This window comes from Alexandromys fortis, unplaced genomic scaffold, assembly GCF_014885135.2.
Source record: "Alexandromys fortis isolate MF-2015 unplaced genomic scaffold, M_Fortis_MF-2015_v1.1 scaffold_75, whole genome shotgun sequence".
NCBI classification, from domain to species: Eukaryota; Metazoa; Chordata; class Mammalia; order Rodentia; family Cricetidae; genus Alexandromys; species Alexandromys fortis.
The window spans coordinates 6,769,863-6,792,020 of NW_026067956.1; the positions used below are offsets into that span (position 1 = coordinate 6,769,863).

The window sequence follows — 22,158 nt, forward strand, 5'->3', positions numbered from 1 at the left end:
CAGGCGGATCTCTGTGAGTTCGAGGCCAGCCTGGACTACAAGAGCTAGTTCCAGGATAGGAACGGAACCAAAAGCTATGGAGAAACCCTGTCTCGAAAATCCAAAAAAAAAAAAAAAAAAAAAAAAAAAAATTTGTCAAGAAGATGAAAAGATAGGATAGTGTGTTGGAAAATACTGTAAAAACATCCACAACAAAACACCAGTAGCTGGAGTACAGACTTAACGGGTGAAGACATGAAAGATACTTCATTCACCAAAGAGGCCATATAGCTAAAGACAGGAACATCATAACCTTCAGGAAGTGTAAGGCAAAAAGCGCCACGAGATGTATATTACTCATTCTGACAGATATGGCTGAAATGAAAACTAAAGACAACGGGAAATACAGCAAAAATGAAGAAACTCACACTGTTAACGGAAATGTAAAAGATGGGGCAGGGAGATGGTTTGGTAGATAAAAGATAATGCACTTGCTGAGGGCCTGAGTCTGATACTCCCAATCACGGCGGGAGTGGTGCAGGAGAACTGACCATACAGCCAATCCACTGTGCCAATAAAGCAACCTTGAATCAAAGGATAGTCAATGATTGGCTCACCAGGATTAGCCATAAAGTTCTTGGAGGGTTTAGGAGCCCCTCCCCCAAGAGGAGGTGGAGTTCTGGGGAGTTTCTGCTGCTGGTGGTTCAGAAAAAAGGTGGAGAGAGGGTCAGTCAATCACTCTGCTTTCATTGGATTTTTCAGGTCTTTATTTCAATTTCTGACTTACGAGGTTTTATTATACTATAATAAATTGGGTAACCATTACATGTAACAGCCTCATGGGAGAGAACCCACTCCTGAAAGTTGTCCCGACCTTCACAGGAGTGAGCTGTTGCAGGTGTGCCTATGCACACATACAAAAATAGAAATAAATATGAAGTTTTAGAAAGGAAATGTAAAACATTTCAGCATTTGTCTAAGACAACACATAACTAGCTAGCCCATCAGGCACTTAGGCAATCATGATGGAGGAAGAAGTACATGATTACCCGACCGTGATGCTCATGCATTACTTGTAGTAGCTGAGCTGGAAACAGCCAGAAAATTCTGCAGCAGTAAAATGGTTAAAAAACTGTGGTCATTCAGCAGCCAGAGTAATATACAGATTTAGTTTAGTAACTTCGATGGGTCTTGAGAAATTTGTCCATTATGAAAAACCAGAAGGAGAAGGTTCCACACTAGATAGCTCCATCTATATGAGGATTTTGAAATAATCGAGTTCTAGAATGGAGAACAGTCTAGTTTGAACAGCTATAAGTCAGGGATGCCTGTGGTAACGGAAAAGATCCACATCAGATGCTGTCAGCATTGACAATCTGGCTGTGTCAGTTTTGCAGGACTTTATTCTCCCAAAAAGAAGGTGAGGTCCACGGAAGTTCTCTGCCTCATACTTACATACAAGTAATTAACTACTTCAAAACAAAGAGGTTAAAAAACAAAGAGGTGGGCATTTTTCTTTGTTGATCATGTTTTAAATAACAAAATTCAGCTCTATTTTTATGTAGACACAAAGAACTATCCTAGATGCTATAAAGAGCAGCCAACTGCTCGGTATGGTCGCTCACAACCATGGTCCTAGCCTGAGCTACACAGTGAGTTCCGGATCAGCTTGAGCTACACACTGAGACTGTCTCAAGAAACAAATCAACAAAATAACTAAGCAATAAAAGACTTAGTAATGAACCTAAGTTCAATCCTGGAAGGAGAGAACCAACATCTGCTGCAGCACACACCCACAAATACATGTGCTAAAAACTGTGGTCTAACTAACTAGTAGAAGTAAGAAATTGGAATGTCAAAATATCAACAGATGATTTAATATCCGAAATAGCTACAGTTTTCCATTGCTGTCACTTTCTTTCAGAAATATTAAGGAATTAGGGCAGAGGGGGAAAAGAGGGTGGAAAAATTAAGTGTGTGTGTGTGGGGGGGAGTGTTGGTTGATTTAGGGGACTGAGAAGACAGGGAAATAAAAACTCAGTACTGTAAAAGCAAATTATTTCTTCCTTTAAAGTATCTCACCATACCCAAATGCAAATTTTAATAAAAAAAAAAAAGCAGGACTCTTGAGAGCCTTGTGATGTACTTAGAGGAGAAGGAGTGTGAGGCATGCCCTAGCCCCATCCTACCCCCACTTTGGGAGCGGAGCATTTCAGTCCATAAAAAATGTTCATAGTACCTGAACTTCTTTTATGGGCATTGTAAGTACTACTATATTCATTGTATTAAAGAGGCATTTCTGTAAGCATAAATGTAGCTTTAAATGAGAGCAATCCTGTGGCATGCAAATCTTCCTAGACTCTGCAGGGCAGTACCGTGAACTAAATGCCAGCCCTGTTCGAAATGTCCTAAGGCTCTGTTTTTCATACCTCCCAGTAAAATGCCACAAAAACATTTCCACACGGCATCCCGGTGACAAGCAGCAATGCAGCTCCACAGAGCTCCGTCCAGCTTCCACACAGAGGGAAGCATTCTTCCAGTTCCTTAGCAAGTACGTGCAGAGGCAGAGGGAGCCCCTGCGGGTAACAAGTTTTGCTACCAGAGACCACTTCTCAAACCAGACCAGAGGGTCCAGATAAAGAGAATTAGAGAAAATAGGAATGCAGAAGTTGCCAGAGAAGTAGAAAAATAGAAAACCACTAACATGTTGTAGATTATAAGGAAGCTACATCCCAAAAATGAACCAAAATTATGCAGTAATTTAGGATTACAGATTAATTAATGGATTTTCAGCCTAAAGAGCACTTTTCAAGCAGGATTTCGCTGTAGCTTTGGAGCCTGTCCTGGAACTGGCCTTGAACTCACAGAGATCCATCTGCCTCTGCCTCCTGAGTGCTGGGATTAAAGGTGTGCACCACCACCACCAGGCTCTGAAAAGCACTTCTTAGCTGGCAAATCCATAAAAGGTCGCAGCTATTTGTTTAATGAATTAATGAATGACATGCAAGGGAGTATCGACTGAAATCAGACAATAAAATGAGCAAAGGAGTAAAATGGTCAGAGTAACTGCTGGTAAGCGCAGAGACAAGAAATGAGAGGAGAGGGTTAGAAAATACTTGATTTAAAATTGCAGGTGTTGACTTATAGACAGCATGCACACAAAGGATTCCTGGACCAGCAGGATGGTTCAGCATGTAAAACACTTGCTGGGAAGCCTGACGACCTGAGCTGGATCCTTGGAACTCCACAAAAACGGAAGGAGAGAAAACTCCACGAAGTCATTCTCCTGTCTCCACACACATGCTGTGGCATGCATGTCCACGCACTCACACAATAATAAGGAAAATAAAAGTACTTTTCAAAATTCAGCTATCGAATAAAAAAAGGGACAAAAGAGCCCCCACTTCCTAACAGATATCATGGAAAATAAACACAGGAAAATAAACTCATTCTGATTAGTTATTAAGAAATTGCAAAGCAAATCGGCAGTGAGAGAACCCTAGCACCTGCACAGATAAATGAAAAGACAGAACCACACAGTAACACCCAGCCATCTCACTCATGGGCACTTTGTCTATGGGAAATGAAAATCTGTTTTCATATTGAAAAACACTCTACACAAATGGACACACAGCTTTCCTTGTACACGATAAAACTGGAAACACAGCAAGTATCCCCCAGGGAGGGATGAATGTCCAATGCAACATCCATACAATGAACCCATCAATGAGAAAGAGTCTGGGCAAGGCAATGGCTGAGGAGAATCTCAAGGGTGTCACACCGAGTGAGAGTGAGGTAATACACCTTCTCAGTGAGAAATCACTACACACTTAGAGGCTAACAAAGGGAAAAGCTCTTCAGTAATAGTGCATGTCCTGCTCTGGCTGCTTCTCAGAGAGGAGCCAGCTTCAAAGAGAAGGTACACCTTAGGTTTACACATTCCATATATGCTACCAGCCCTGAATCTCTCTTAGGTGCAGGCCTCAGGTTATACTTTGAACAATGTATTTTTTAAGGCAAAGGCATCCTTGGTTTATTTGTTGCTATTTTGGTGAGACTTGGTCTCAAAAAAAAAAGGTAGAGTAACAATAATCATAAAGATTTCTAAAATAAATCTAAAAGTATAAAGAAAAAACAATTGTAGCCCATATATAAAAACACATGCTATAAAGACATAGGTAAAAAAGTTTTCTGCCTTTTTTCTTTATTCTGGGAGGGGTCACAAAGGTGAGGGGTGGACCTGGGAGGCCTGGGAAGTGTGACTGTGGTACATCACGTGACATTCCCAAATCATCACTAAGAATATTACACTAAGAATATCACCCTGGCCACCTGGGCAGATGGGAGACAGGAAGGAGGCTCTCAGACTTGTTCCTTAAGCGCATACACCTCTGCGGCTCCTCTTGCCTAATTGGCAGAACGAGGCTTCTCCTGGTGAGAGTACAGGGTACTTCTTGGTAGATGAGGATTTAGCGGTGCTTGTGACCCTGCCACAGCCCCTTGATCTACCTCTTAGAGGCTGTCCTCCGATATGAGGACAGAGCTAATGGGCAACTCTAAGCCAGGGCTGTCAGCAACCCTGAATTTTAATTACAGTACAGACCTTTCCTTCCCAGCCTTTAACATGTCTGCCTAGTGCACTAGTACTAGTTATCTCCTAGTACAGAACTAGTTATCTCCTAGTACAGACTTTCCTTCTCAGTCCTTAACATGTCTGCCTAGTGCACTAGTACTAGTTATCTCCTAGTACAGACTTTCCTTCCCGTCTTTAACATGTCTGCCTAGTGCACTAGTACTAGTTATCTCCTAGTACAGAACTAGTTATTCTCTAGTACAGACTTTCCTTCCCGTCTTTAATGTGTCTGCCTAGTGCACTAGTACTAGTTATCTCCTAGTACAGAACTAGTTATCTCCTAGTACAGACTTTCCTTCCCGTCTTTAACGTGTCTGTCTAGTGCACTAGTACTAGTTATCTCCTAGTACAGAACTAGTTATCTCCTAGTACAGAACTAGTTATCTCCTAGTACAGAACTAGTTATCTTCTAGTACAGACTTTCCTTCCCGTCTTTAACGTGTCTGCCTAGTGCGCTAGCTGTCTTTTAGTCACACAGGAGGCAGCACCCCTTAGGCAAATTCTACCTTGTGTAACTTCATATTTTCCAAGCAAGATTCTTAGCCCTTACAGCATTACTTTCACTACTTGAAGCTTCTCCTGCATCAAGAGAAGCCAGCTTGAAGGGCTGCACACCGTTTCTGTTTACATGACTTTTCTGTGAAGGGAAAAATGGGGTTAGTGCTGTATGGTAAACATTACCAGGGCAAAGAAGCTGAGGGTAGAGAAAGAAGCTAACTGGCCAAGAGCAGAAGGAAACCTTGGATGTTAGAGGTATCCACCATTACAGACCAAAGCACTAAAAAGGGTGGCTGTCACTTAGAGCTCTTTTGCCTTGTGCCCCCCAAGTTCATGCTGAAGCTCGTTCAGATGTAGTGGGTGCTGGAAGGTGGGGACTGGTGGGTGCTAGGCAGGTGGACAGAGAGAGGCCTTGTGGGTAAGTTAATGCTTTTCTTGCAGGGATGGATTAGCCACCTCAGGACTTGGATCTCCTTTCTCCCTCCACATGAGGCTATGTTCCTTCTGCTTCCTGGAGAAGTTAAATTAGGACAAGGTCCTTAACCAAAGCAGAAAATACTGACTCCTAGACTTGCTCTTGAACTTTTCAGCTAAATAAGGTTCCTTACAGGTCACTCATCACTCATTCAACAACTGCTGGTCAATTATCCAATCTCAAGTATTCTGTTATTCAACAACAACAACAACAACAAAACAGACTAACTGTAACAGTATTGTGGTACTGTATTACTTTTAAAGGGCTGAAGAGAAATCTTGGTAATGTGTTCATGAGGACCCAAATGCAGTCCCCAGAACCCATGTAAAGGTAGATGGATGGAAATGATTCAATGAAGTTATCCTCTGACCTCCACAAGGAAGGTTTGGACTGTCAGATTTTATGATTTCAGTTTTTCAAAGTAATAAAATCAAAAGCAAAGAATGGCTTTAAATGGGGCCAGAGAGGAGGGAAATATGTTTAGTGACTAAAGTTTTTCATAAATTTTGGACAATTAAAGCATCTTACTGAAATGATGAGAAGTCTGTTTTGTCGGGGCTTTCTACCATGGTGAAGCTACATAGAAAGGAAGAAGGTCTGAAAGCCCCCACTGTGCCAGGCAGTCATGGTTACCATAGCAACTGCATGCTCTGGGATTCTGAAATCTCATGATGTGGTTAATTTAACCTTGAACTGGTTCATCCTGGTTCTGTGTGGAGAACTATTAGAACTAGTACTATTAGAAAGAGTTAAATAGCTTGAAAAATGCTTTCTTCCAGCTTATCACCAGTTCTTTCCTTGAATGTTTAACACCAGCGAGCAACAACCGGTCAAGAGCTCGTGCTATTCTTGTCAACCAGCCCAACTGTACCAACAGTTCTCTGCATCCCCTTTGTTCCGCTTATCCTTGGCTCTTCAGGTGGCTCTCCTCATCTTGGCTTGTCTCTATATCCCCCCTTTGTTCCGCTTATCCTTGGCTCTTCAGGTGGCTCTCCTCATCTTGGCTTGTCTCTACACCCCCCCTTTGTTCCGCTTATCCTTGGCTCTTCAGGTGGCTCTCCTCATCTTGGCTTGAAACCCTTCGCTCACACACTCTTGTTGGCAGTGGCTCGTTCCCTTGCATTCTAGTTTGACAATAGTAAGAAACGGCCGCTAGATCGCAGTCATTTTCTGCCACTTTGAGTTGCTTTCTCATTCAGCCTGAACACTCGACTTTTGCACCCACCCCTACGTGGCAAGGCATACCTGCCTTTAAAGCAAATGCATCAGTCTTGCCATGTAATAATTTTTTTTAACCCCTTGATCTCTTACCACCTGCATTACAGAATATGAAATGACCTAAAGCTATGTCTTAAGTAGTGGCCAAACTTCAAAAGACACAGTTCCAAGTTTAATCTTGAGCCCACGATATCAGAGGTCTTGCCATTCTAGTCCTAAGTGCCATGTTTTCTTTTGTAACACGAGGTCTAACGATGTTGCCTGGCCTGGCACTTAATGTATATATGTGAAGCTGGCCTCAAACTCAGAGTTCTGGTGTTCCTTCCTTTTGAATACTGGTACTAAAGAATAAGACGGAGCCACCAGTTACAAAATGGCACCATATCACTGTTTTTCGGAGAGAATACAATAAGCTTTCTGTTGTCTTTCTTGAGGAGGCTGATCCTGCCGCTGAGGTTGAGGCTCTGGGAGCAACGGCAGGAAGTAGCAATGGCATTGCTTATGGAAAATTCATGTCCTAGGACTCCGACTCAGTGCTACTGGATCCTTTACAACGATCTCCAGTGAATGGGCTCACTGCAGTTTCCCCAAAAGGAAAGAGCATGCCACAGTCCCCTTGCTGGTCCACGGGAGTTCAGCAGCATCACAAAGAAGGTCTGGGAGGTCACAGCCGTCCAATCTGTATCCCAGGATGCTCTGTAGAATCTCTCTGTCAGTACAAAACATGCCTATGCTCCTTAGTCTCTCCCGCCTTACAGACAGTACAATACACATCCTGTAAGCTCAGCCAGTATGTGCAGCTCTTCATGTTCACCTGACTGAGATAGATGCTGGCAACTGCTCTGGACACCCCATGACGCTTCCCTTCCTATTTAAACTGCTCCTCAAGCTCCAGACTCCAGGGTCAGTCCATGGTCTAACTGAATGACTCTCCTGTCCTAGTTTCCTTTTCCTTCACTTACTATCAGCTGTCACTCAAACTTACAGTCTGAATAAGGTTTTCCTCTCACTGTGCTCCAAAATGGGCTCTGTTCTAATGGGGTCCAGGAAATGTCTGGAGGTGTTTGAAGGGAAAGCTGCATCAGTGCCCCTTGGCTCTATCAGTCTTTCTGAATCCAGTAAAGGTAGGTCAGTCTGTTCTTCCTTCCTACCTTCCGTCCCTCCCTCAACCTTATAATATACTCAAATGGTTATTTTCTGTCAGCAAATTTAAGGCTTAAAGGATTAGATAAGAATTTATGGCTGAGTAATGAGATTTCTTTTTTATACTCAGGTCTATCTTTTCGCTCTTACTTACTGATGGCAGAATCTTCCCCTCTTGTCCCATTCCCCACAGGTCACTTTCCTCTGGATTCTTACAGGAGAAATGAATTTGTCACTTACTCCTGCGTTAGTCCTAGACGTCAACTCTGATGTCTTCCTGAAGCACCACTGCTGCCAGTGTGAGCTCTGAATCTCTGTCTCCCAGTTTGCAAACCCTGTTAACTGTCTTGGTCCAGCAACAGGCAATTCTCATCCTCCTGAGCGTAGAAAACCATTCTGTGTCCTTCCCTCAACATACACCATTCACACCAGTCCTTAAGAAGGCTCCAGGACAATAACGGTGAAGCCCGGACCCATGAAAACATCTTCAGTCTGCTTAGTCATCGTTTTCCTTATCCTCCTTCCTTTCTGGTGGTGGTCTCAAGCCTTCTCTTTCCGTGTTCCCAGTGCTTCTCTTCTGCTAAAGAAGACTACTCTCCTGTTTCTGTCACCGTTCTCTGAAAGGGGTAGCTAAGTCCATTGCTTTCCTGCCAGTCACTGCCCAGACTCTATACAACCTTCACAACTAACAACCTGCCTCACGCCCACCACGGTGGACTCTAAACCAAAGTTCATACTTTTGTTGTTCCTTTCCCCCCTCTGCAAGGAATGTTTCTTCCCCTGGGTTATCTGGCAAGAACAGGAGCCCATCCCTAAAACAGTAATTTTCCTCCCAGTTATACAAACATCAGAAATTCTAGTCAAATGCCTGCTGTGCTCTTCAAAGACACACGGTGAAAGATTTCCCCTTTTGGGAAATGCTATAATCACCATTCAAAAGAGCCTGAATTGTCTACCAAATAATTTATTAATTCCTTAAGAAAAATGGCTTATTGATGTCTTTTTTTTTTTTTTTTACAGTTTTCTAAGTAGCCCCAACAAGCCTAGAACATCTGATCCTCTCAGCCCAGCCTCCTTTCTGATTGCTGAGGTTGTAAGTGTGCAATTGTGCCTGGCTAGGATACCTTCTTTTATTCTACCAACCAACCTAACAGTAGTCCCTTTCCAGAGGGCTGCTGGAAAGAATGTGACCAAGGGCAGGCGCAGAACAGCATGTTCAAAGCGCTATGTAACAATGGACGGAGTGCACCAAAGAAAATTCCAGGTGCCGCACAGCTTTGATTAGCAGTAGCTCAGTTGTAGGAAATACAGTTCTAGCATCCAAGGCACTTTCAAAACAAAAGGGGCTTCTGAATGATACCTATGACCTGAGAGACAAGGGTTAGGGGTTCTCTATGGTTAGAATACATTTTGAAACAAGGAAGAATTTTATCAAGCAGTCATTGGCTTGAATTGATACTCTGGTCTGAAGAAGGAACGGTGTTACCTCCAGGCTGCAGGGCCTTGCCTGCGGTTCATGGAGATGCGTAGCACATTCCTATAAGCAGGCTAGGAAAGTTGGAGACCGCCTCCATCCTCACAGCTCTGTGTGCACGTGACGGGATGCATGTCTTTACATAGTTTAGTACTGTCAGAAGTGTTATCAGTTCCCGTCATTGCTCTACAGAGACGAGAAGATTTGGGCTAGAAGAGTTCATTTGCTGGCCTTACAATGAGCAGCAAAGGCTGGACTCCAGACGGCTAGACAGCTGCATCACCAAGTCAAGTGTTTTCCACTATGCCAAGCCTCTACTATGTTCATGCTACCTAATTTTAAACTAAATAAGAAACATTTACATATATGAACATAGTAAAGGCATGCTTTGATTCCATGCATAGCCAGGGTGAAAAGGAAAATGAGAACAAGTGGAGGGAGGCGGGGATTTAACAAGTCAAGGCCAAGGAACAGAAGACACTATGGGTCAGATGGAGAAACAGAATAAGGGAGAGAAAGAAAGAGACAGCCAGTTGTATCTGAAAGGAAGAATGAGTTAAAGCCGGGGTTCTTTGAGGCCCTTCTCCAGCACACCCTGATTTTATACCCCACCAGCCTTGTCTGCACTTTTTATGTCCATCTCATTTGTTCAGGGAGCTGTGGGTTGGTTTTCCACAGATTCCTAGAACCCTGACCTTATGTCAGCTGACTCACTGTAGTTAATTTTCTTCTGTTTGTAAACAAAGATAACATCAATTTGCTTTAAAAAATCTGCATTATCTTTTGTCCATGAAAAGCAATTAAACCAAACACTTACCTGATACTACCAAGTATACTGGTAGAAAGAAAGAAATAGGAAAACAGGCTGACTACCATCTAAATAGTATATATACAAACCTGCCACAAATATTCCCATTATTCACTATTAGATAAGGTATACAATAAATAATAACATACAATAATAAAATGCTTATAACATACTTACTGCTTTTATCTAATTGCTTGGTAAATTTGGTTAAACTACTTTCAAAATGATGCCAAAACATACAACTATAATGGCATTTAATGAATTATTGGTTTGGTATAATATTTTAATGAGAACAGGCTTGATAATACAGTCTTTGGATCACAGATGCAGCTTAGCAACTCCATGGCTTTAGGAAGATTACTTAAAATCTTGAGTTTGGGGTTCTTTATCTATATCATGGGATAAACAGGGCCAATGAGAAAAGGTTCCTGTGCCTGATGACCTGAGTTTGACCTCCTGATCCCGCAAGGTGACAGGAGAGAACCCACTCCAAAGAGTCGTCCTGACATGGACTAGGACACACAACTACCGGCATACACACACACACACCCCAACAAATGAATACAATTTATTTGCCATAAAGGTCATTCTAAGAATGAGTTGTGCGCTTGAAATTGTACCTTGTGTACCAGTAATTGTTACCTCCTGTGAACAGTGGTCACTGACCCAGCTGCAGAAAACTTAATCACAGTTTGCCTTTTTGCCTGCTAATGAGTCTGCCTGTAAAGGTTTTAGGAAAGCTGTTTGTACCATATGTGGACATTAACTGTCTTAAGTGCGAACTTGTTTACTGCTAAGACCCAGGAGGGACATCAGTTCCTCTAAGTCAAATACAGACGCTCACTAGTTACTCAAGAAGCAGGAGGGCAGCCTTGGACAGAGCCTTCACCTCAAAGTCTATCAGCTGCAGGTCAGCTATCAGTGTCACCAGCAGTCCACTGCTGTAGAGCTCCTGTGCCAGCTGGGCCACTGCCTCTGTAGGGGGTTCCTTGTCATTTGTACCACACAGAATCTCCTTCATTGCTTGCAGAGACTTCGACACTTCTTCTGAAGCCTAGTGACCAGAGAGCATGTTAATAGTTAGAAAGAATACAAATTTTAGGTTGTAAGGGAGCACACAACACACACCCAACAAACAACTTTCAACAACAACAACAACACACACACATACACACAAACATTTCTTGGGCCTTGTCTATTTATAACCAAAGATCATTTTCTGACTATAAATAAACAATAGCAGCAACATTAGTAGGTATTGCTTTCTTTAATCTTGAAAAAAGTTACTAAAATTTATGAAAAAGATTCCTTATATTTCCTCTTAGAAATATAACTGAAGTCTCAAACAATATTATTCAGCCTAACTTGAGACAAGCTAAAAACAAAGTGTATTCTTGAAATGTCGAGTATTTTCAGGAATTACCAAGTGCTACAAAGTTTTTGCTACAATTTCTCAATGGCTCCCTACTCTCTTGGTCTTCCAACAGCCCAGGCACAAACCCCCAAGTTGTTATATACAACTCATAAGCTTTCGACATGTTTACTCCTCCTACACAATCGTATATTTTCTATTTGTAAAACTTGTATCGGTTTACTACAGTTCAAGAATAACAAGTGGAACTATAGAGGCAGAATGTAGCTAGTGTCAAGTCGGGGAGTGGGATGCGAGGAATGACTAATAATGGGTGTGGGTTTCTTTCGGGAATGATGGAGATGTTCTTGATTAAATAGTGGGGATGGTTGCACAATCTTGTGAGTTGTAAAAACCCAGAGTTGAGAAATTATATGGTATGAGAATTCTACCTCAAAAGCCCTCATTAAACTAGTACAGTTGACAAAAGAAAGACTAATTTAGTAAACAATTTGTGTTTCTATTTTTAAAAAAGTTTATTTTTGGTTGATTTTATATTGCAAGTATCACATCACCAAAAATGAGAAGAAAATGAATGGAATAAGACAGGATTACAAAAAACAACTTCTGTCAGCATGGCACTACAAAAGGCATTTCTCAAATTCTTTAGCTTATTACAGGCTTAAGAATACCTATAAAGAAAAGCTCTCTGCTATCATGAGTCCAAGCCAGGAGACCATATTTTCAGCACCCTGTCACCTTGTGCACCTTTTTATACTTCATGAGATAATAATAATTTGGATTTTAAATGTTCCCCAAAGGCCCATGTGTTCAGTGTGGCAATCCTGAGGGTGGCAGGGCCCCAGGGGAGGTCTCTCCTAGTCACTGGGAATATGCATTTGAATGGGATTGTGGGATGGACATATGACCTTTTTCCTTTCCCATCCCAGCTACAAGCTCTGTCACAGGTTCCCTATATGATGATGGGCTGTCACTATAAGAGGCCCCAGAACACTGTGGCCGATTGGTCATAGACTGAAGTTTCCAAAACTCGGAGAACAAATAAACTTTGCCTTTGTATAAGCAAGTAACCTCAGTCATAATAACTGGTTCATCATTCCTTACTTTCCCTACCTCTGTGTTGCTGTAACCCCTCTCATTTGGAAATTGAAGCAAGACCTGTACCCTTACACACGCTACTCCTTTCACTCAGCTTCCCATTGGGGGAACTCCTCTCTGCCGCTGCCTGGAGGCAGCCGTTCAGCAAGTGCCCCATCTCTACTCCTCCAATCACGGCTGGGTATGCTGCAACATCTTTCTTGGTCCTATTGTTTGTGAATTCTCATTAAGAAGCCGGAAACTACCGTACATTCACATGTGTTTCTCCTGGTGTGCTGTCGTGGAATAATATTTTAACTAGGCAAAGATATGTTACATGTGCTTATGCTGCGGAGTATCACTTTAACTGTGTAAAGGTGTGTTGCTTTTGTTTATGCTGCATTTGTTTAATTATGTAAAGACGTGCTGCATTTGTTTCACCTTGCCTTCCTAAGACACCTGATTGGTCTGATAAAGAGCTCAATGGTCAACAGCTAGACAGAGAAAGGGTAAGTGGAGCTGGCGGGCAGAGAGAATAAATAGGAGGAGAAATCCAGGCTCGAGAGAAGAAGGAAAGGGAGAAAAAGAGGAGAGAACAAGAGAGATGCCTGGGTCCAGGAGCCAGGCAGTTGCCAGCAAAGGAGATATGAGAAACAGTGAAAGGAAGATACACAGAAGAGAGAAAAGTAGAAAGCTCCAAGGCAAAAGGTAGCTAAAGAGAAACGGGTTAATTTAAGTTAAAGGACCTTGCCAGAAATGAGCCTGAGCTAGGGCGAGCGTTCAAAACTAATAAGTTTCTGTGTCATGATTAGGGTGGTGGTTGGTGGCTGAAAAGAAAAAATCCTGGTAGAGTGGGCATATTCAAAAGCATGCCCACAGAATGTGTCTAGGTATCATTAGTGGGCCAGTAGGACTTCGCAACGCATATTTCCTACTCATCAGATAATACTGAACATGTCTCCAAAGCTCAGACACATGTGCACTGTCACTTGCAGTGAGCAGAAGCAGTCCTGCTCTTAATCCTCGTCAGCGGTGCTGCGAACGTGAATGTGCTCTGGGCTTAACTGACCTTCTCCCGCTTAGTAATGAAAACTTGGAGGCTTTTAATTTTTCTTTTTAATGTTTGCCATTTAAATACTTTATGAAGGTTATTTTTAGTTTGTATTTAAACCAAAAATTGGCTGTCTCAAAGACTGTCCGAATTAGAACAAGATATTTCTCCAATTCCTTAGAAAGGTTAAGGGTTTATCACACACTGAGATAGAAGCACACTATGACCCTAAGGTCTTTTATTTTATAACAGGTCATCTTGAATCTAGTCATTGCTTAGAGAACCAACCATGTGGGGCTTAAAATTCCTTCAAAGAATGAACAAAGGCCTCTCTATGAGAAAGTCCCTTGGTCAGACCTCAGAACAATGTGGAAGAACTGTGCCAGTTCTGTCTTTCCCATCACCATAACACAGTACAACGAGACAGCTCTGATGTCTACAGAGACTTGGGCTGGGTCAGAGGGACACTGGAGAAAGGTTCAGTACAACAGACCCAACATTTACTAGCTGCATAAAAACCCGAAACAACCTATGAACATAACAGGGACCACACTTAATTCTTCATTAAGCTTTTACATGGGCGTGGCCTTGAAATACACACATTTTAATAATAGCTTTGCTTTAAATCATACCTTGTCTGTCTTTTTGTCTTGCTTTTCCAAAATGGCCAGGTTGTCTTTCAGGATTTTCACAATTTCTGCTGGATTTTTGTGTGATTTACTAAACAAAGGCATTTTTTTCATGTCTAAAGATCTCTTCTTCCAATATGGAATGCTAAACAAACAAAGAAACAAAAACAAGCCAAGTTAAAAGACAGTAACTTTCAGCTCCTAGCATGCCCACTTCTCCATGGATTGGCCAGTCCCATCCACTCTCAACTGGATACCTTTCCCATGGCACACACTTGGCTACTGATTTTACTCTCTGGGCATTGTTTGACCTGTGTCTAGTTCACCCACTCACACTTAAAACGAGCCAACTGTAACGCAGAACCATTTGCTACATAAACACAAGCTCAGGCATGTGGCTCAGCTGCCTAGCATGTGCAAGGGCCCTTCCACTCTATCCCCAGTACTGGGAAAACAATACTTAGTTCCTATCTAGTCTTGATGAATGGACTAGATTCAGAATATTCTTGACTTTCATTTTTCTATTTTAAAATGAAATGGCTCTTAAAGTAAAAAAGGAAAGGTTAAATAATGATAATGGTAACATTTTTAAACCTAAAATGATGGCAAAGGATATAAATGTCCATATATATTATTATATGTGTGTAGGTACTTTATAGCAATATGAAGAAAATAAAGTGTGACCCCATAAAATCTAACAGCAGAGAGGGTAGTGGAAAAGTCAGCCACAACAAAAGGAAACAAGGAATAAAATCACAACAGCAAAAGATATAATGCCTAATATGAAGAAAAATTCTTTAAACTCCACTTAAAGGACTTTTCTAGTCAAGATTAATGATCAGATATAAATGTAAATTTGTCTTGTGGCTTTTAAAAGAAATAAAAATCCTCTTTCAAAGCACATTCCAACAGAATGGCCTTTCAAAAACAACAGCAATGTGCAAAAAAATAAAAAAAAAATCTTTGGACTGGGCAGCCCCATGCATTCTCACAGAACCATAGGAAAATAAACATGGTTCTGGGAAGGAAAGTATACAGCCCCACAATTAAATCTCTAGCTAATACACAATGTCTGCACACACAGGTTGTATATGTCTACAAATATAATGCTGAAAAGATTAAATGGAATCAAGCCCACAAATAGCTCAACAAAATTAATGCTAAAAATCTGAAATGGTTCTTGAAAGGAAGCCTTCATATAGTTGGCAGGACAAGTGGGAGGGTGTGAATTTACAATTATAATTCATTCATATGAGAAGAACAATAAAAAAGAATTTAAAAAGTTAAAAAGGAAACCACGCCAAATATCTCCAAGAAAAGAATAGAAATAGTGACAGAAGCAGAAGGAACTAAATCAGAGACAAGGAAACAATCCCTGTAGTTACTTCATCCCTGTTCTGGTAGCATCTATCTGCCTTGGGCCACACCCAACCCCTGGGAGGGAGGGATGACCACCTGAGCAGTGCCAGGATATGCTCCACACCATGCTCCACAATTAGGTCTCAAATGAACTGTGACACAAGCCAACCAAATACAAAAAGATGAAAGGCAACAAGTGTTAGTGAGAACATGGGCAAAAGGGGACTCCTGGGTGCTGGGTGGATATGTAAACTGGAATAGCTAGGACAAGAAATGGTGTGGAGGTTCTCAAAAAATTAGTGGTAGAACCACCAACTATTTTTCCTCCAGGAGACATATCCAAAGGAATAAAAGTCAGCGTGTGAAGGGGTATCTACATCCCATGATCACCGAGCACCACTCCCATGGCTAACACACGTCACACTTCATAACATTCATGTCTATGAATGGACTAATAAAGACAGACATCACAGAATGCTATTTGATCTTAAAAACGGGGTAAATCAGGCCAATGAGATGGCTCCGTGGGTAAAGCACTCGCCTACGCAAGTCTGACAACCTGAGTTCAATCCCTAGAACCTATGTAAAGGCAGAAGGTGAAAACCAATTCTCGGACATCCACATAACCCACTGTGGTGCACGCACACACACAAACAACACTGAAGGGGAGAGGGCTATGTCACATGTGACAACACAGATCATTACTGTATTATGTCAAGCAGAGAGAGACAAGTATTCTAAAACAACTGAATACATAGAAATTGGGAGTACCATGATGGTTGCCAGAGGCTGGGCAACTGAGAAGAAAGGGAATGAGCAGGTGCCGATTTGGAACTTCAGATATGATTGATTTTCAGATCTAATACTATAGGGTGACTAAGAGCAATAATAATGTGGTCTATATTTGAAAATAAAATTCGTCACTAGCACTTTCCTCAGTGGTACTTTAAGCTAAATGAAATAATGTATTCTAATCTAAAGAAATTGCTTTTTACTATGATATTTTATTATAAAGTTCTAAGGCTCTAAATAAAATGGTTAGATTAATTTAAATAATTTAAATTTTTTCCCATCACTTTTAATTATATGTATGCATGCGGGTCTGTTTGTGGTACGTGCATATGAGAAGTGCTTCTAGAAACCAGAGGCAAGAAGACCTCGTGAAGCTGGAGTTACAGACATTTGTTAGCCAACTATCATGGAAGCTGGGAACAGAACTCCAGTCCTCTGAAAGAGAAGTACATGTTTTAACTGCTGGGCCATCAGGCCCCTAAATATAATATTTTTAAAGGAGTAGAAAGCTTCCTATCCCTCTCTTAGAAAGAGGTGAGAGAGAGCAAGCTCTCTGGCTGCTTGTGGAGCATCCTAATGTATAACTATGTCCCAATGATCTCATCTGTCCTCCAGATTCTTACTGCTCTTAACTACTAACAACAGCAAGAATCACCATAGCACATATTCCTTTGCCTGTCTGCTTGCACTATGTACCGGGGTTTTTCCAGAGCAGCAGTTTCAGTGCTTGACTGGCAAGTCTAAATAATATCAAAATACCAATGATTCTTAAAATTCATGGTTTGATATAGTTCCAATCACAGGTTTAAAAAACACCCCTAACTGAAATTATTAATGAATAACAGGTAAGCAAGCACAGTAGATTTGTTTTTTTTTTTTTTTTTTTGCAAACATAAATGAAACTCGGGCCGTGAGTATACTAAGCTTGTTTCCTACCACTGCACCTTTCCCACAGTCAATAACAAAATTTAAAAAGATTAGCAGGGAGGAACTGAAATGAAAAATGCAATGAATTACTGTAATTAAGTAACAGTGACATCAAAAACCACAGATTAATGGAGAAATACCCGAAACAAATACAGATAAATTTCTAAAATTTTAGAAGAATGAAATAAATCTCAAAGAAGGGGCTGGGGGTACAGCTTAGCAAGAGTGCTTGCTTAGCCATGAGGCTCAGGGTTCTATTATTCCCAGAACAGCAAAACAAACAGACAAACAACTCAAGCAATGAGATTGGAAAGTCAATGTTATTATAAATAGACTACAAACAAAAAAAAATTGAATTTCTTTACAAAATTAAAACTTCAGGCAAACAAGAAAATTCTGTGCTAGGAATTCTAAAGAGAATTGGTTAGCATCCCTCTAAAGGAAGATCTCAGCCAGGTTGAAGACCATCGTGAAGTTGAGGCAGGTCATGAGTTCAAGGCCAGACTGAGCTTCACAGTAAGACCCTACAAATTAACCAGTTAAAACTGAAAATCTCTTTGAGAATAAAAACAATCCATCAGAGAAATAACATATAGACAATAGAAAAACACAGAAATACAAAAACATAGTAAACATTTAACCACTCTCTTTAATTTAAAACTGAAAACTCAAAGTGAAAATTACTTTCCCCACAACACAATAAAGTGAGTTTGGGTTTTGCTGTTTTATTTTGTTTGAGGCAGTGTCTTACTCAGTCCAGGCTGGTCTTATAATGACTACATAGTTGAGGCCTTGAACTTCTGATTCTTTTGTCTCTATCTCCTAGGTCCTGGAATTACAGGGGTGCAGAGCTGTACCCAGCTAAATAATGCAGCCTTTTGTTATTATGTTGACAAAACTCTAGCTGGATGATGGTGCAATGCAACTGGCTCTTTCATTACTAACTGGTGAGGGTTAAAGTTGCGCAATAATTTGGCCTTATGGTTCTAGAATATTAGATACAACTTCTGACTTAGGAGTTAAACGCATTTCTGACAACCTAAGATAATCAAAATATGAATCTTATTATCCCACCTTAATATTCAAATTTGTATAGAGCAGGTTTATTGCAATATTTACTGTAACAGTGAAAAACCCAAAATGAGTCTAAACATCTCAAAAAGAGAAAATAGTGCTATAACCACTCTATGTACTAATAGCGAATGTTGCGAGCTTTTCCAACTTGGAAAAAAAAAGTTTTCTAAATACTAACACCTCCAAAAACGAGGTGCGTCTCTTGGTTGATAGTGCTTCACACTAACTAGCAAGGTGTCCCCCCCTTTTAGTGACAGATAAATTAGTCATGTTCTTTACCAACAAGAGCTTCTTAAATTTGATGAAACATGGTTTATGACCATGATAATGTTTCTAAACCATGTGAAATAGAACGGAAACTTAATGTTAGAAACACTGTCATGTTCATGTTACAGGGCACAACTGCAACTATGTAACGCAAACAGAAATACAAACCCACAGAGCCTATGTACAATAAGAATACTTTTAAAAAGCGAATAGTTTGGTTCCATTTGCAAAGTGCTTATTGCACTAGCATGAGGAAACACATTCAGTCTCTAGAACCGACCTAAAAGCTGGGTGAGGTGGTATGTGCCTGAAACTCGAACACTGGGAAGTAGAGATAGGCGGATGTCAGAGCTTGCTGGTCAGTCAGACTAGTCAAAACTAGTCTGAGGTCCAAGTGAGAGAACTATTTCAACAAGGTTGAGAGCCGCCCTAAGGTATACCTCAAGCTGTCCTTTAGTTTCCAAACATGCGCGTGTGTGTGGATCTACTCCACCACACACACACACACACACACACACACACACACACACACACACACACGGAGCCAATAGTAGCAAGCTTTGGATAACACAAACTATTTAATAAAAGGCCAATGCATTCATCATAAAAACACCTGTCATACAGTACTTAAAACTACTAAACAGCCTTTTTGTTTTAAAGTCCGCACTGGAATTCTGATCCTCCCCATCTTTTCAAGTCATCAGTCAAATAAAATTTCTGAGGCTATGAAGTTTCATGAAGAGTGGTACTTGGCTCAGGTTCTAGAGAGAAAGCCAAAAAGATCATTTAGCTCTGTGCCCAGCGAACACAGGCGGGGAGGTTGTGTGGAAGATTTTGGCAGCACTCCTACCTTGTGTGTGAGAGCCACTAAGGATGGCCAAGGTCAGTCATCTGAGCAACTTCAACAGAGAGGTGTGCCTGGAGAGGGGTGTGTGGGACACTGCACGTCCCCGTTGGTATCTTAAGTCAAACATTTCAAAGGGGTCTAAGTATCTGGCTGGGGTGGGTAGTGAATATTTCTAGACCTTTTTTTTTTTTTCTAACTTCCAAATGTGCTGTTCAATAACAATTCTCAATTCAAAGGTTTCGCCAGCATTTTGAAGGGAGTGGTAAGTCTATCTCTGAAGGAATCTCAGGCTTTGAACAAGCACAAAAGCATCTGTGTGACCTCTACTGCCAAACTCGTTACTTTAAAAAACTCAACTCAGGTTTGTTTTTAAAACCTAAGTTTATTTTTCAACCGACAGAGAACACGCTGAGACCATTTCCAAGATTCCCACAGCTCTTTAGTTAAAGCATGTGTGTACTTGTGTGCGCACATGTGCATGGGAACTGAGTGTGTGTGTCTCTGTAGGCTAGGCAAGTGCTCTATTGAACCACATGGACAGCCCCAAACAAACCCAAGTTACTACTTCGGTTGCCTTTGCAGTGCTAGCGATGACGTCCTGGCTTCACAATCGCCTTCCACTAAGCCACACCCCAGTCTTCCAAATGCACCTTTCTTAAACATCCTCAATATCCCCACCAATCACCACATTAAAAAACATTCAGGAAGTCCCAAGGGTTGGCATTCTTTTACCTGTGTTCTAAGAGGACCACAAACAGAAATAAATACAATAAAAATGTATCAGTAGCAGATGACTAGGCATATAAAGATGTATTTTTAAACTCAATGGCGGGGAGTTATATCTTGAGTAAACAGTGCTAATTAAATTGTTCTTTTAAAATGGGTAATTTGATTAGATGTGAATTAGAAACTGAAAAGTGTAGCTAAAAGTTCTATATTTGCTGTGTCCAAAGATACCCCTACCAAATAAAAACTGAGAAATGCTGTCACAGATAAATTACAAAATGCATCACTATAGTTAGATAGGCCACAGCACCAAGTATTGTATGTGGCTAAGTATCTTCCAACCTTATTTCAACTTTAAATATGCATACCAATGTTATTAGAAACCACACTGAATTTTGTACTTTGACAGACAAGTGAAAATCAGCAGACTACCAATGAAGTATAAAAATGATTTCACAGGTAACTCTTACTCTAGAGCAGTGGTTCTCAGCCATCCTAATGCTGCGACCCTTTAATACATACAGTTCGTCATGTTGTGGTGATCCCCAATCATAAAATTATTTTCGCTGCTACTTCATGACTGTAAATTTGGCTACTGTTATGAATTGTAATGTAAATATCGTTGTGCTCTGATGGTCTTAGGTGACCCAGGTTAAAGCATTGTTTGACTCCCCAGGGGCTCGTAACCCCCAGGTTGAGAACCACTGCTCTAGAGGTTCAAATTAATTTGAATACCTCCTTTCTCTGGGCTCTTAATAGCTAGGATTACAGCTGTGCACCACCAGGCCTGACTTCACTTAGTTTTTACGTTTTATTTTGTTAACAGTGTCTGTGGGGGAGAAATATTTTCTAAAAATGAATAATTTACACAGAAATAGAATATTTGTGGAAAATGTCTTATGAATTTTCATTCATCTAGACACCTTGGGTGACTTATATGAGAATAAAAACTCTTTTATGAGAGACTCATGTCTTTTAGTAATTATGCTTTATTTCCAGTGCACCATGTTACATAAATTTAAAACAGAAATAATATATGAGCTTAATTAAGAAGACATAAAACTACTCACATGGGTTTAGGAACTTACTACTCTTCCAGAAAAGGCCAGGAACTTTATTAGTTCCACAGTGATATTTCTGCTGACAGCTTCGGCTGTTTACAGGAGCAAAAAAGTTCTACATTTAAAAACTATTAATGGCTTTTAATAAGGGATATTTTGCATTAGAGTTTCACAGTTGCGATTTGTAGTTAGATCAGCATTCTCCCAAACCAGTAGCCATAATGACAGCATTCAAGCTCACTGAAATCCCCAAATGGTTTCCTTTACAACAGAATATTCAAGGGCTGCTGAGATGGCTCAGGGAAAAATTGCTGCTGAACCTGGTGACCGAGTTCAACGTCTGAAACCCACGTGGTGCAATGGAAGAACCAGTAACCTCAAGTTATTCTCTGACCTCCGTAGTCACACCATGGCACATGAGCAAGTGTGTGCATCACACACACACACAGAGTAAATATAAAAAAATACTTGAGACTGATACTCCAGCATTTTTCAGTCTTCTGCAAGCACTACACAGTGTACACAACACTTAATTGTGGTTAGATCCCGTTCTTGACATTAGTCTGATTTCTAGGAATACTGTAAAAATAATTATTTCATAGCATCAGGAAGTTCTGCCCTTGTTACTGCCAGTCTATAAAAATATTACCGAAAGATATAGACATGAAGGTGACTCAGCTGAAGCTACTTACACAAAATATACCCACAATAGGTTTAGTTCTTCTGGCTGATATATTAATATAATCCT

At 40.8% G+C, this 22,158-nt stretch overlaps 1 protein-coding gene across 5 annotated transcripts in view; it reads right to left on the reverse strand.

The window, feature by feature from the left end:
- The window catches only part of Cab39l (calcium binding protein 39 like), a 98,807-nt gene that overhangs the window by 38,161 nt on the left and 38,488 nt on the right, over positions 1-22,158 (reverse strand). For all 5 annotated transcript variants that reach the window (XM_050152258.1, XM_050152257.1, XM_050152259.1 and 2 more), the window contains 2 exons: positions 14,361-14,502; positions 11,118-11,282 (listed from right to left, as the gene is read on the reverse strand). In XM_050152258.1, coding sequence (XP_050008215.1) covers positions 11,118-11,282; positions 14,361-14,471 — 276 coding nt within the window. In that variant the 5' untranslated portion in view covers positions 14,472-14,502. The remainder of the gene's footprint in view (positions 1-11,117; positions 11,283-14,360; positions 14,503-22,158) is intronic.